The sequence below is a fragment of the Prinia subflava genome, chromosome 9 (genome assembly GCF_021018805.1).
Source record: "Prinia subflava isolate CZ2003 ecotype Zambia chromosome 9, Cam_Psub_1.2, whole genome shotgun sequence".
Lineage (NCBI taxonomy): Eukaryota > Metazoa > Chordata > Aves > Passeriformes > Cisticolidae > Prinia > Prinia subflava.
Genome location: NC_086255.1, coordinates 21,247,024 through 21,262,536, shown reverse-complemented (window position 1 = coordinate 21,262,536; position 15,513 = coordinate 21,247,024). Strand labels below are relative to the sequence as shown.

The 15,513-nt window shown below is 41.9% G+C and overlaps 1 protein-coding gene across 1 annotated transcript; it reads left to right on the top strand.

The window, feature by feature from the left end:
• The first annotated feature begins 2,982 nt into the window (after positions 1-2,982).
• Positions 2,983-9,659, top strand: COMTD1 (catechol-O-methyltransferase domain containing 1). The gene is made up of 7 exons (XM_063405906.1): positions 2,983-3,319; positions 4,627-4,751; positions 5,733-5,838; positions 6,613-6,731; positions 6,997-7,051; positions 8,453-8,586; positions 9,255-9,659. Exons 1-7 carry the CDS (start codon positions 2,998-3,000, stop codon positions 9,405-9,407), a joined length of 1,014 nt encoding a protein of 337 aa, XP_063261976.1. The 5' UTR covers positions 2,983-2,997; the 3' UTR covers positions 9,408-9,659.
• Positions 9,660-15,513: the final 5,854 nt, after the last annotated feature.

Genomic DNA, 15,513 nt, shown 5'->3' with positions numbered 1-15,513 from the left:
AATAAATCATATTAAAGGAAGCTTTGCTACTTACAGTTCATCTGATAAAAAATCCAGGTGACTTCAGAAGCAATGATGAGTATTTGAGAAACTATTAGTCTTATTTCAAATTACTGAATTCAACTAAAAAAAATTTGGATAGCAATTCCATTTATGGCAAATTTAAAAAAAAAAAAAAGTACCATTCTTAAAATTCCAAGATTTTTAGCTGAGAAGATGAATGAACATTTATGGGAAAAAATTACTAAAACAGATATGTGTCGAATGAGTCTCTCTTAAGGTCAAGCAGGTTATGCTGGTAAACGGCATATCCTGCTTTACAGAAATGCGAAATGAAATGTTAAACCTAATACTAGAAAGATAACAGGGATGGAACAGACAAATACATAGCAAAACCAATCAGAAGTAGTAAGAAATCTCAATCATGAATAATAATTTTATATACAATCTCTAACATATACCATCAAGTGCTTTATCTAGGTCTTGCAAGGGGATATACACTGTGGAGTGCAAAATTATGAAATATACACATTTTTCATCTGCAACACCCAAGACAGATGAATGAACACATAAATATGATAAATAATTTCTGTTTCAATTTTAAACAAAGCTATTATAAAAACCTATTAAAATAGAATAAATAAATACAATTGAATGCTTAGGGGTTTGCTTATTTGTGAATATCTTAAAAGATAAGGAATTCATGGCCTTCATGGTATTTTCTGAGTATCTGGCCCCGTCTGTGCACACATTCATCCACAATGTCAGTGCAGACAACTTGTAAATATGTCTCTTCTCTCCTATCTTTTTGGACCAGATTAAAATCCCAAACTGTATCAAACATAATCTGACCATAGGAATGCATGAGTGCATTCTTCTTTGGTTTCTTTCTTTGTGTTTGGGCTTTTACTCATTCTGCACTCATACTTGAGGTAAACTTTTAAACAGCTCCAGTGGGATTTGTATCCAAGCCCATATTACACTCAGTTTTTAATCTCTAGGTAGCCTTCACCTTACTTAGCACAAGTATAGGCACAAATATTTAAAGGCTCAGGCAGCCACAGCACACTGTAAGCACATGTGTAATAAATCTGTTAATCAAAGTTTTCTGTTCAGTATATATCAAAGTAAGTAAACTGAAAATGAAATGCCTCAAAGAAAAGCTGATGGCTCCATTCTATCTAGCTGGGAGATTTTAACTCTTTTGACCCCCCCCCCCCCCCCCCCCCCCATGGGAGTGTTTCATCATATCTTAGATATCTGAAAATCAACTTCCTTACCTAAAGAAAACAATATGTTGTCCAGTACAGCGATATAGTAAAACACTTGACACTGCCAGCAAAGGTAAGCTATTACTGATTAACAGCTTGGGGGTGGGAGGAATTTCAGAAACACATTTAAGTATGTTAGCAATTCAGTTCACCAATTCTCTTGGAGCTGTCAGAAGCTTGACGTTCCCAGAGATGTCCACATGGGGCATCTCGTCGAGTCGAGAGGTCAACACAACACTGGAAGCACACTCAGTGCGTTTCATTGAACAGAACAACCCACAGCTCCTCTCTCCCTTGTGCTGCAGTTGTAGAGAAGAATCACTAGATGGAGCCGCACCGTCACAAATCTGATTTATGGCCGCTGCAAGAGTTGTTGCCTCCTACAGTTGTTTGGCCTAAAACTGACATGTTGCAGCACACGCTGATAACTCATCTTCGGAAAGACGGGATGAAATGCTCTCATTTACAAACGCAAAATGTACACAGAGAAAGTGACAAGATACTGAATGAAAAAAAGCCACCGAGAAACCAACAACATTCACAGCTTTCAAAATCAAATAAATTTTAGAAGTGAACTGGAAGTTATTTTATCTGCCAAGACAGATCGTATGTCTTACTTTGTTCTGCAAATCAGAAATCACAGCAGACTCCCTAGTGAGTGACATGATCAGTCTCTGCAAAAGAAATACAAGAGCTCTGGGGGCAAGTCTTTGTAAATAAGCTCTAACACTAAAAATGCAGTGATAGACAAACACATTTTCCATAAATACCCTGGTGATATACTTAATCCCACATTCAAGATGTACTTAAAAAAAGATTTTTTTTCTTCTAACTGCACTGACATTTGTGTTGCTAGCATAGGGAAGTAGTTGAAATGTTTTCATCCAAACCTACCAACACACAACTCATCTGGTTTTCTGGAGACAGATTATGTGCCAAAAGGGAATTTTTACTGACTTTCATCCTACATCTGTGGAGGCCAGGTTGCAACCCAATCCATTCCTATGTATTCCTGGTCTGTGTGCAATGGCACTACTTTCACCTCCCATAGAATGTCAAAATTATAAATCTCCATATTTCACTTGTGTTTTCCAAAACCCAGATACTACCAATATGTCACAAAATGAAAACAAAACCCCCAGCCCATCTCCAAAAGACACAGAAGCACACAAAAAAAGTCACTGTTAGGCTGACTTAAAAAAGCTTGCACAATCACTGTTGACCTCTAAACCGACTCCCTCAGCAACAGATCTGGTCAGGGAGGAGATTCCTCAAGAAGGCTGTCAAGCAGTGGCAAGGGCACTGCTCCACCTCACCTGGAAGGTACTGCAGATGGGGGCTGAAACAACGTTGGAGGAACCCAGGCCCCATTCCCCCTCTCTTGGAGAATCTTCCTTGACCCCTTTCACCTGGAAATTCACAGGTCACAGGACAGAAATTCCAAAAATTTTACATGCTTTTTGACAAGTAATTGCTCACACCTCAGCTGCAAAGAAACGTGTTCTAGGGGGAGAACTCACTTCCTGGGCTAGTTGGAGTACCAAGCCTATTAGAAGCATGTTTCTGTGAAAAGTTCCTCCATTAGAACCCATTACGATCTGACACGACACGTGGGTGTGTTTCAAAACGAAGATTGTGGTGAAGCTGTACCAGAACCAGCCTCTGACGGGGGTGATAGGACAAATCCCAGGTGCTGTCTTTGTCACTTTACATACCACAACCGAGTATGTCACCGAGAGGAAGGCGCACGCCTCCCGCAGGTGACCCATCCTCTCGCCACCGCAGCCGGGCCCGGCATCGCGCACGCCGGGGCGCGGGGACCGTGGGAGCCACCAAGAACCCAAGCGCCGCCGGGCCTCCGGCACGGGCAGCGCGGCCCCGCCTCCCGGGGCGGGCGGAGCGCAGCACTCCGCGCCGTGTAACCGGGCCGGGCCAAGCCGCTCCTCCTGCCGTGCCCCTCTCCAAAATGCCGCTTCTCAGCGTGCCCAAGGAAGTGGCCGTCGGCACGGCGATGCTGGGGGTCGCCTTTGCCACGGGTGTGCTTGCAGGTAAGCAGCGCCCCCCCACGCCCTGCTGCATACACGGAGCCGTGAAGGCTGCGCCTTGCTCGTGTCCCCGCCGGGTACGGGACGGGAACCGCAGCGCCCAGGCAGGTCCCTCGCAGGGCGGGCAGGAGTCCCCGCCGCGGGTGCAGCCCGGCGGCCGTCCCGAGAGCAGACCCCTGCGGGCAGGGATTTCTTTTGCTGAGCTGCGGCAGTAAATACACTGATGTTCTTAGAGCCCAAGCCGCTCCCGGTAGTCCAGCTACCAGTGTGGGGCCGGGCCAAGGTCCCAGAGAAGGAGGACACGCTCCCCGCCGCGTCCCCTGCCTGCATTTGTTTGGCCAGCCCGGAAAGGCCGGGGTGCGTGCCTTGTGCACAGCATTGTTTTCTGGTAGCAGTTTCGCTTTCATTCCCCGGGGGCAGCAGAAGAACGAGCCCACGATCCAGTAGGGGAAGGAGATTGGTGTTGGGTTTGTAACGCGGGCACCTGGCTACTTACACTTTGACTTAAGGCGAGTTGTTGAAGTAATCTACATCTGTGCGTGGTCGTCTGTAAAACTGAACCATTAAGAGAAAAGAAATCCCTTGAAATAAAAGTGTTCTGTAGTAGCAAACAACTACCAGGAGATGTGGAAATGAATTTGTTGTTATTTCTTCAAAATAGTTGATCCATTTGGTAAAAGAAACATTGGGCATGAGAGCTGCAGTCAGCTCTCTATTTGAGTAGACTTATTTAATTTACTAATCCGTAAACTTCAGTTTTAAGCACCAACTTTGTCTGCATAATGGTTTCATGCTAAACAAGCCATTGAGTAATAATACCACATTTCCCCTGGCTGGAGGGCAGGGCAGTGTCACGAGGAGAGCCCAGGCTTTGAGAAGACACATCAACTGATGGGTCTAAAACCCGGCAGCCTCTATTCATCTGCAGAAAAAGGGCCCTAGACTAAGAAAATTGTGTGCCTTGTTCATATTTCTCTCTTTAAACTTACCCTTTGAGTTTTAATGGGTTTACTTCTCCTGTAAGATTATGGCAGTCTGTAACCATCATATTGGCCACTGAACAGCACAGTACTGAAGCCTTTCCCTTTCAGTCTTTGGAGGCCTGGTCTGGACATCTTTGAGGCTAAAAAGGAGAAGGGGAAAAAAATTATAGTCCACTTGGTTGTCCAGCTATGTTGCGTTTTCCATTTTCACGGCTATTTTAGAGTGGAGAACTTTTTAACCTCTAGTAATACTCCAATACTCACTTTATTTAAAATGGCAGTAACTGAAAAGTATAAAAGTTCTTATTACTACTTATTTTTTTGTAGGTAAAAGATACCCTTCTTTAGTTTTTGGGACACCGAGTGGTATGATGGGGAAGAACAGTCCTATCCGGCAGTACATACTGGACCACTCTTTGCGGGAACATCCAATTCTGAAGAAGCTGCGTCTGGTCAGTATCACACACACCTCATCCTGAACCACTAGGATCCTGGTCACGTTTCCTTCCTCTGTCTTACTTAGAGGGGGTTTTTAACTGGTACTACCCAGACTCTTCAACGTTTAGGGCTACCTACTTGACTATGTGATAGTGTTGCCATACATTTTAGATGTGTCTTTCTAGCCTTGGCTCTCAAGACCATGTGTTGGGGCTGCACTTGATTTGAACTTAAACAGATGACTTCTGTTCATTTTCTTTGGCATGTGAGGAACCTGTAGCTCAGAGAGGTAATGTTCTCCATCAGGCTCCAGTGTCAGAGATGAGACCAGACATCTTGACTCAGGTTTGAATAATTTCAGGTGAGACAAACTGTTCTGGTATACAAGAAATTAAATGCTAATTGCTGGAAGAGGTTGGTTGGAATGATCCCTAGCAGAAGAAAGGAAATAAGAAGACATACTTTCCCTTCAACTGTCATGGCACAGCCCTGCTTCTCCATTGCCCATTCCTCAGGGCCAAGAGCTCTTCCACCCTGGGATGGGCACAGCTTCTCCAGATTTGCACTGTGTAGCCAGGACTATATGGTCTGACCTTTGGCAGACATGGACCTAGCAGTTCATTAAAGCATTCTGCACATCTTGAAGGAAGTGCATCTGTTTGTGTAAATTCACATAAGTAAAGGACTTTCACAGTCAAAGTTCCTCTCTGATTCTTCATTAGTTACAAATATTGCTGAGTTTGCCACAGCCATGGTAGTTTTGGAGCATATTACTGCTTTGAATATCCACTGCTTAAGACACACATCCTCCTTACTTACACTTAAATTCAAACCAATTTCTGGCTCATAGATGGAGCACAAAGCCATCTAAAATGAGAAGACAGAGGTATCTGTGTTTCCTGGAGTTTGACTAGGACTTTTTTCTTTAGGATATTAGTTAGATAGATTTGGGTTTTGTTTGGTGCAATGTGTTGGGTTTTTTTTTCCTTTTCTAGCTCACTGCTGATCATCCCTGGGGCAGAATGATGGTGTCCTGTGAGCAGGCTCAGCTTATGGCAAATTTGGTCAAACTCATTAAAGCCAAGAAAGTTATTGAAATAGGTAAGAGTGTCCCTTTGTAGTAAAAAAACCCCTCTTGACTATCATTCTCCAAATATAGCCATGTTTAACATAACATATCCAAATACAAGAAGGCACTGCATAGCTGTCAGCAAACAGGTGGGCAGACTATAGCATGAAAAGAAGTGTCTGATTTGCCCTTGGTTGCCACTTTGTCTAACTGTGCATTCAGTGGTTTTGGCATCAGCATAGATGGCTCATCAATTCTGAGGCAACCTGAAAAACTGAGCTAAATAGATCTCCTGAGTCTTCAGCAGTTGCAGGATGGTGTATTCTGTATCAGTTTCTTGTTAGAAGAAGACATTTTGCTGCACAAGCCCTGTATCAAATCCACATTTCTTAATGCAACTATATTACTGGGATGTCCTAAAAAACAGACTGATGCTGAGCAGCCAGGTATGGGTTCCCACCATCTTCATTCTTGGCCTGGCTGTTACAATTCCCTGGTGTTTTGCTGCTCATCCAGTCTCTCTGGATTATACCTGCAAGACCAGACCCTGCCTTGTCTATCCATGAGACTTTTGGAAAAAGCTAACATTGAAGTTTGCTAAAAGATTGATTAAAAAAAATTTAAAAAGTAGTAAAAATTCCTCTCAACCTACCATTACATTAAAATGGAAAGAAAAATGTAAAATCTTTTCTGTCTATTAACGAATTGCCATCCTTAATACCTTTGGGGATTTTATTCCTGAAGAGAGCCCTGTAGTCCTTTTTTCACTATACAATAAGTGTTGATGTCTCCTATGATTTTCCTAGGTGTTTTCACAGGTTATAATGCCTTGAATATGGCACTTGTCCTGCCAGATAATGGCCGAGTTATTGCCTGTGATATAAATGAGGACTATGCCAAAATTGGAAGGCCACTGTGGAAGGAGGTAAGCAGCATCTCCTGTACACAATGGGGACAGCTGCCTTTGCATGTGAGGAGATTTTGGTATTTTAGACTTGAACATTCACACAGAAGTATTCTTAACATTAAAGGGGGCTGATAGAGTTCAGTTTGGGAAGAAAAATAAGTGGTGTTTGGAACCTAGAAATAATAGAAAAACTATCTGAACCCCAGTCACTCCCTGAATACAGCCTACTAATGGGTTATTTCTTGACCACTTTTTATCAACACACTGTTCTTTTTCGTCTTAGGCAGGAGTAGAGCATAAAATTGACCTGCGGATTAAGCCAGCAATTCAAACACTTGGTAAGTAACCTGAAATAACTGATTGTTTCCCCTTCCCTAGAGATAGAAAAGGGATATAGCAGACCCTTAAGACCAAATACAGTTGTGAATGTGATCCCTTTTGCTAACAGGGAGGCAGCTGCTCTTGTATTAAAAAGTAAAAATCTTTAGGAGTTCACAATTTTCCTGCTTACTAGCAGAGAGGAGGAAAATGCTTGTCCTGTGTAGTGGGCTGTACTGGTCACTCACCTGTCCTGTCCATCACTTGGTTTAACCTATCAAGTACTATTGGGAGCTGCTTCTGGGAAAGCTGATTAAAACAGATTAATTAGACAAAGCAAATTTTCTCTTATCCAGTGTCTGTTCTAAGCAAGAATTCTTTTGTTAAGAGAGGAAGAGTTCCCTGAAAGGGCTGAGGTGCAGAAAAAAAATCAGAAGCCAATATATAACTTAGGCTGAATTGTGTTCAGAGAAGTTCAAATTTAGGATGTACCAAAAGTGTTCAAGGTCATTAGTGAGGCAATGATTTTTCTCATTCAAGGAAAGAGACAATGTGGGGTAGGTGAAATACTAATACATGTTTTGAAAATGCAAAAAATTTTCTAGGACTATTGGACACAGAAAGTTTCCAGCAAAAGTGTTTGATGGATCCACTGATAACCTTGTATTCCTTTGAAATCCATCCTTTCTAAAGAGGCATATGTAAGCAGTTTGCTGGTATGCACACTCCTTGGAGTCTGTCAAACTGTTCTGTCCAGGCATTGCTTCAGACAAAAAGATCTACTGACAGAGGCTAAGGGCAGGTTAGAGAGGTGGCAGAGGCTTTAGGATACAGCAATCACCTCCTCTAGCAATTCGGAATTCTCAGTCAAGAAGTCTCTTTAGGAGAACTTGAAATTGAATTCTATTTGCCTTGGCCCGGAGAGGAACTACTTATAGCAATTTTTTGCTGTAAATATCTCTTGACAGCGTTTGTTCATGCCTCATGTCATGGCACTTGATCTGCAAGGAGGGATTAGCATTTAGAACCTGTTCATAAAGCAAGAAAAATTCTAATCCACTCAAGAAAACAGTTCTCAGCTCAAAAAAAGGTGAAGGTGGAGATTATGTCCAGTTTCAAAGTGCTTGACTTGCTTTTACTGTACCTTTCAGCAGTCCCAGCTGTATCCTTCAGGTTTGGAGCTACTCCACAAACTCCTAAGCACGCAGAACTCAGTAACTGTGTGTTTTATGGCATACATAATGTCTAGATTGGTTTCTGTGGGATAAGCTTTTCTGGTAATTACTTGTGGAGGAATAACCTGCCTGGTCAGGCAGAAGAAGGCGGCAGAAAACATTTAATGAGAACTTTGACACAAATGGATTACTTCCTCCTACACAGCACTAACCAGGGTGTAACAACTCACTTTGTTGCTCATCTAGATGAACTGCTGGCCAGTGGAGAAGCGGAAACCTTTGACTTTGCTTTCATTGATGCCGATAAAGAAAGCTACAATGAGTACTATGAAAAATGCTTGCGTCTCATAAAGAAAGGGGGAATAATAGCTATTGATAATGTAAGTGCTGCGGTTCTGATGGTAATGCACAGGCAGTTACTGCTTCTGGCTGTGGGAAAAGAAAAAAAAGTCAGTGAAATTCTAGTAATGTGATTTCTGAACCTGCAGTTGGGTTGCTAATTGTGACGTTTGTTCCACGTAACACAACAGAAAGAAAATTCAACATAAACTCTTTAAGTAAGCTGTATAAAACAGTAATAGAAAACAGAAATTGTTTTGTTATTCATTACAGAGGATGCTCTGTATTATTCTGGCTTGTCTTGTAGTGCATTTATACTATGTACAGTACTTACACAAGATCAAAACTATCACTCGTAATGAGTAACCATGAATAAGTTATCAATTTATTACTTTTACAAGAAACAAAGGATGTTGAACTCCGGGCACCTCTGGTGTTATTGTGGAGCCAAATAGGAGCCCTTAAAAAGACTGTTTTTAAAGACTTTTTTTTTTCCTTCAAATCTACAGTAGTAGTACAATTAACAAGTTCTATGGACTCTCAATCCCACTTACTTACGAGAGTTCCATGTCAGAGACCATTAGACATCTGAAATACAACAAATAATATCAATTTCTAAAAAATATACTGGAACTTTTCCAAAGCTTCCTTTGCATTCTAAGGACTATGTTGGAAGAAAGGAGGTGCATCATATTTCTTTTTTTAATAGGTCTTATGGAAAGGAAAGGTGCTTAAACCAAGGAAGGGTGATTTGGCAGCGCAGAGTATCCACCGCCTCAATGAGAAGCTTCTCAGAGACCCACGTGTCAACATCAGCATGCTCCCAATGGGGGATGGAGTCACATTAGCATTCAAGTTGTAACTCGAGGAAGCCCAGCAGATGGGAAATAGCAAGCAGCATCAAATCATCAGGAAAAATGCAGATGGAACAGTATCAAAAATCTAATTTAACCAATATCTCCACTGGATAGCATTTTCTGGGAAAGTAGACTTTAGGAGCAGCAGGATCCTAAGGGCAGCTAAGTAGAAAAGAAAGATTTATTATGAGATCTACTATGATTTCTTATTTTAATTGTAATAAAAGAAATAAACTTACATGAAATTGTCCTTGTAAGACAGTGGTTGAACAAGTCCCACCCTATAGATTGTCCAAGTGACTCAATACGACAAAGTAATTTGCTGTCCTAGAAGAGCCTCTTGAGCAGCAGAGTAATCAGTCAGTACCATCAGAAGGAAAAGAAGTGCAGTTTACTAATGTTTATAGCTATAACAGAAAAATGGATTTTTAATGAATTAACATCAAGGAGATTGCTAGCCTTCTCAGACTAAATATATTGTAAGTCATTCCTTATCTTTGAAGGGTACTGCAGAACAAGGCTCAAAAAGACACCATCTGAAAAAAAAAGTTCTTTTTAAAAGCTTGCCAGAGGACAAACAGTATTCACAATACAGTAACTGTATTCTCTAAAACCTTTGTGCACAAGGACTGGATTTCTTTAATCTAGGTAGCAGCGCAGGTAAATTTTCTTTAAGTCAGAATGAGGAAAAGCAACTGGGCAACAAGTACACCAAAACAATTCTCCCTCTTTCCTGTGGCACTCCCCCTTGTGCCCTCAAAGAAGCAACTTGCTAATTGCTTGTTTCCTAGAAAGTTGCAAGCACAGAGTATTGGTGGGAAGCCTACGGAAGGATTATGGTTGTATGAAGATGCAATACAGCTGTTAACTGGCTATTCAAATCATTATTGCATCTTCTCAAATATTCCTGCTTTCAGAGGCTAGAGGCTGATGAGCAAGCCAGAAGCTTGCTGTTAAGAATACATATCCTGCACTAAAAGTACCACGATGGCCTTTCCCAAACACTGAGAGCTCATTGGAAGATCAATCATAGACTCTCCAACTGTTTTACTACTATTTTCCAAGCTGCAAGAACCCTCTCAGTGAAGCTGAGCCAAAAATGGGCAAGCATCGTGAGTATTTTTGCAAGAAAACTGTCAAGTAAGACTTTAGCAACATTCAAAACCAGATACAAGCACTCGTAGTTGATGAATTCAAAAACAACTATTCTTTCTGTGGTGGGAACTGGCAAAGTCCCCATTACCTATGCTAGAGGAAGACCTATCAAGTGCCTGAGGCTGAAGCCATGTGCAGCAGCCAGCTAGCATTTTCCCTCTGCTTTGGACTCTGTTCCATTTTAAATATGCAGATCATAATGTGAGTATTTCATCAAACCTGTCTCCATCCTGATCACCTAATTACCATCAGAAAGAATAGCAATGTGTCCCTAAACTATAGATTGATGAGCCATCTGTAAGTGGAAACAAAGAGCAGAAGGAAGCTTAATTGAATCAAATATTTAGAATACATTACTCTGTCTTGTAGTTATTCAGAAACTGGCCTTCTCTTCAGGCTTCTGTCCTGCACATCTGGAATTCATCACTGCTAACTGCATTTAATTCTTCAACCTTACTATGAAGTGACTGCTGATAATTTATAATTATGGCTTAATTCAAGTGGTGAATCAGCTATGGGGAATTTGTGGGGGCAATGAGAATATATGCTTCCATTAGCTGATGAGAATGGCCCACCCAATAACGCAGTGCAAGTCTTTGTCTCTCTCTAATGGAGACACCATGTATGGAAGCGTGTGGGTCTGCTCACCCCTCTCAGGTGATGCACCTGCCTCAGCTACTGCTCGCTCTGTGGAGGCCCAGGATTTGCTGCCCCTGGGGAGGAGCGGGCCCAGGGGCACAGCTGTTACCCCAACCTTCCCAAGCAGCTGTTCCTGCAACACCGACATCTCTTTGCTTGCAAGGGAGCACCCCAGAGGGACCAGCACAGGTGACAAATGTACAGCTGGGACTTGCTCAGAAGCAAATGGGGCTGAAGGATGGGTCATTAAACAAAAAACAATGACAACAACAATGAAAAAAGAATTCCCCCTAATGTGGTAACTCCCAGAAGCCACCATGAGAACTAAAGCATGTAATCCTAACTGCTGGTTGGATATCTGAGTCCCTGCTGCAAAGATGTCACATTCAAAATGGTATGGTATGATATTTACATGGGTGACAGGGAAGGGAACAGAAGACTTTTTAAGAGGAGGCTTTGCATCTCTACTAGCTAATTAAATGAGCAGGACTGAGACTGGATGCTCAGAAATCTAGAGAGAAGCCTGCCCCCAAAAAACTAGCTCATTGTCCAAGGGTAGACACAGGGCTCAAGGCTCAGTTCTGCATTTTCAATGCTGCAGCTTTTAATCTTGCTGAGACACTGGGGGATGAAGCAGGGAGTATCTTCAGTCTCTCATGTTTAAAAAAAAAGTAATGGCCTAAAGAAAAACTCGGCTACTGAGTGTAACATAACTTACAGGCATTTGTTGGACCTCTGACACTGCTGTCACTCCTTTTAACAAACTCAAGAGTTTTTTAATCTATTTGAATTCAGTCACATTACACAGAGACAGCACTTTTTGTGAATTGGTGCTCATGGAAAATAATTAGCAAACTTGTGACAAAGCCCTTAGGATACAGAGAAAGGAACATGAATATAAACTTCATCCCAACTCCTTCCTTTGAGGCATGAGCAGTTCCCAGAAACCTTTTCAGCTCAGATCTGAGGGATTTGCCATATCTCAAGCACTGCAATCTTGATACTGGAGTGGCAACAGCAGAAAGTGCCATAACTGGCTCATTTTTGATGATGTAGTAGCACACAGTTGGCTGCATCCCTGGTTATGTTCTGTTTATCACTTGAAGAAATTGATCCTAAATGGTCACAGTGTAAAAAAGCTAAGAGATCAGTACTGTTTTAAAAGATTTTTCTCCTTGTTTGGATTGGGCTAGAGGAGAGTTAATTTTTTTCCTAGCAGCTAGTACAGGGCTGTGTTTTGGGTTTGTACTGGAAACAGTGTTGATGTTCCCTTCACTCTAGTGCACCAAGGAACAGGCTGGGGATGCATGAAAAATTGGGAGGAAGGAGAGCTAGGCCAGCTGACCCAGACTGACCTAAGGATTATCATGTGGCATCATGCTCAGTATATTAAATGGGGGCAAGGAGGAAAGGGAAGCATTCAGAGTGATGGTGTTTGTCTTCCCAAGTTATGTGTGATGGAGCCCTGCTTTCCTGGGGATGGCTTTCCTGCCTGCAGATGGGAACTGGTAAATGAATTCCTTGCTTCTACAGCTTCTGCTTTGTTTATTAAACTGTCTATCTCAGCTTACAAGTTTTCTCACCTTTGCCCTTCCAATTCTCTCCCCCATTGCACCAGAGGTAGTGAGGGAGCAGCTGTGTGGGGCTTGGTTGCTAGCTGGGGCTAAAGCACAACACCCAAGTAGCTGAGATTAATACAGCTTGGTTTTATCCATCCCGTCTCCTGAAAGTGCACAGGTCTCCTCCATCGTAGCACCACCTGTGCACTAGCTTGAGGAGGGTGACTGTGCTGAGTGGCTCCATCCCTCCATCCCTTCTTCCAAAGAAAAGCCAAACCAACACTGTCAAAGAACCTAAAGCATCCCACATGCAAAGGATCTGGGCCCATCTCTGGGTGGTTTGCAGCACATTTGATTTCACTGCTCATTCCACGTTAATGGGGAAAGCAGCACTATCATGGCCTTCCCAGAATGAAAATGTGGAAATCACAAATACGACAAGAAGGGTCTTTCAGGAAGGGGTTGGTGATGACATCCCAAGCAAGTTCTGAGCGAGAGAATGACAAAGCTGATTTTTCTCTCTGTGCACACCTAAGAGCTGCAAATGAGCATTTCCTGCCACAGTGAGCACTGAGGTTTCTAGGGAAGCTTGAAGAAATTCTTCTGTTTCCTAACTCATCAGTTGCTCTGGTTTCTGGTCTGCCAAGCCTTTTCCCAGGGCTGTGGCATTTCTCTGCTGCTGCGTATTGTGCCAGTGATTTGCACTAGATGAAAAGGCTCTGCACAAGTATAAAGCATTACCTCTGCATAATTCTAATCACACAAAATTGGTCTCATGCATTTGCAGCTACTTGTGGTTTCTAAGTCACCTGTTTTATAATAATTTTTAAAGCAATGTTTTAAGAAAGGAAATGAACAAACATAAAATCTGCAAAAGAGGGAAATTAATGTGGGATTTCAGACAAGTTATTTATCTTCCTTTTTGGCTCAGTGCAATGCTGTAGGGATAAGCACATAACTAGCTGCTTTAATATTTACTCCTATTATAAGAAAAATAAACATTGCTGATAAGTCACTGCTTTCCAGGATTAGATTTCATATTTTAGAGACTGCTTTAAATTAATGCAGAAGCAAACATTATCTTTTCTTCTTATTCATATATTTCCCTAATGAGTTCCAAGCAAATTGTGCCTACTTATATTTTATGATTTTAAATAATTAAAACATTTTATGGAGGCAACTAAAATTCTCCCCAGAGTTAGCAGAAAGATTATTGATTGAACAGATCTCAGGCTACAAGGAAAAAATTATTATTTAGTTTAAAGGCTCATAATTTCATTCCTATTCACCTACTAAAAAACCAAGAGACTGTGCATTTTTCCAGCAACTGTTTGAGTTATGCTGGGGTAGGGACTTGGGTTATGTTGGTGAGATGAAAGTAGTAACTTTTGACATCCTGAAATTAGATTTCAGAAGATAGTTAATGAGAAAGTGTTATTGCTGCTGTCACAAGTAAATGCAATACCTAAATACTGCACACCCACACAACACCACGGCATTCATTGCCCAAGATAAAGCCTTACTGTACGTTTTCACCACCAAGAATTTTAACCAAATCCACAAATACAGAACATGAACAGAAGAAATCCACTCTCAGAGAGGACTGGTTGACAGGACACCCAGGCTGTCATATCATGTGACATGGCCGGAGAAGTCCATAGGGTTATGGCCCAGATGTCACTGTCCTGTAACACAACACCCAACAACAGAAATGAGGGATTCTTCCAGCATGAAAAGAAAAACAAACAAGCCACAACAATTAAAAAATAACCAAATCTAAAAGAGACAAATACATTTTAAAACAGGTGCAAAGAAACCTTCACAAGACGGGATATGTATGCCTGCAAATTCAAATAGGAGTAACAGCTGCAGGTAGATTTTAGGCTTATTTGTAAGGAACCTAATGCTTGTCTCCATCGTGTCACCTTATATCTTTTGTATCTTAAATGTAAGCAAAGCATGTAACTCCTTGGACTAGCAAAAAACCCAAAAACAAGCAAAGCAAGCAACCAACCAGAAAAGACCCAAAACATCTACGGTACTTAGCTCAAAAATGCTGATTTTGAGCATTATTTTTTACCCTGCATTGCATGTCTGACTCTTTTGCTTGAAACAACGAAGTTCATACAGGCTGTGGCTCACAATTCAGTGTTTACTTCATAAAGTATGTGTTTTTTCATCTACCTACCAGAAGTTAATGCTGCTGATATCTGCTACAAATCAAAACGTGGAAAGCCGAGGAGCAGGAGCATCTGCAATGAGCAGTACTGGAAAGTTTGGTCAGCCAACAATGGACACCTTTGGAATCAAGAAGAGCTGTAAAGACTACACGGGGTCAGGGAGGGAGTGGGCAATGAGATCTCTCTGCTGCTCCGTGTGGAGGGACACACATCTGTCTCCACCTCTGGCAATGTTCGGTTCCACAAACAGAGGCCAGAAAGGATCCCTCAGGTGCCTTCACCAGCTTCCACCCAGTTACCAGTGTCTCCTCAGCTTCCTGGGCACATCAGCAGAGTTTTGGCATGCCATTTCCAGCGTCACCTTCAACATCCTCCAGCCATCTAAACATCTAAACCTGCATGAAATGCTCTCCCAAGACACTTAATCCATCTTTTCTATATAGTGTAATTAGTAGGGTCATTGCAAAGCAGAAAGCCACTGTTGAATGTGCAACTACTGTGCCATCACATATTATAACAAAGAGATTAACACAACCTGAAAGAAAGAGCAGAGCTCTCCTTGGTTTCCTTTAAGCAGC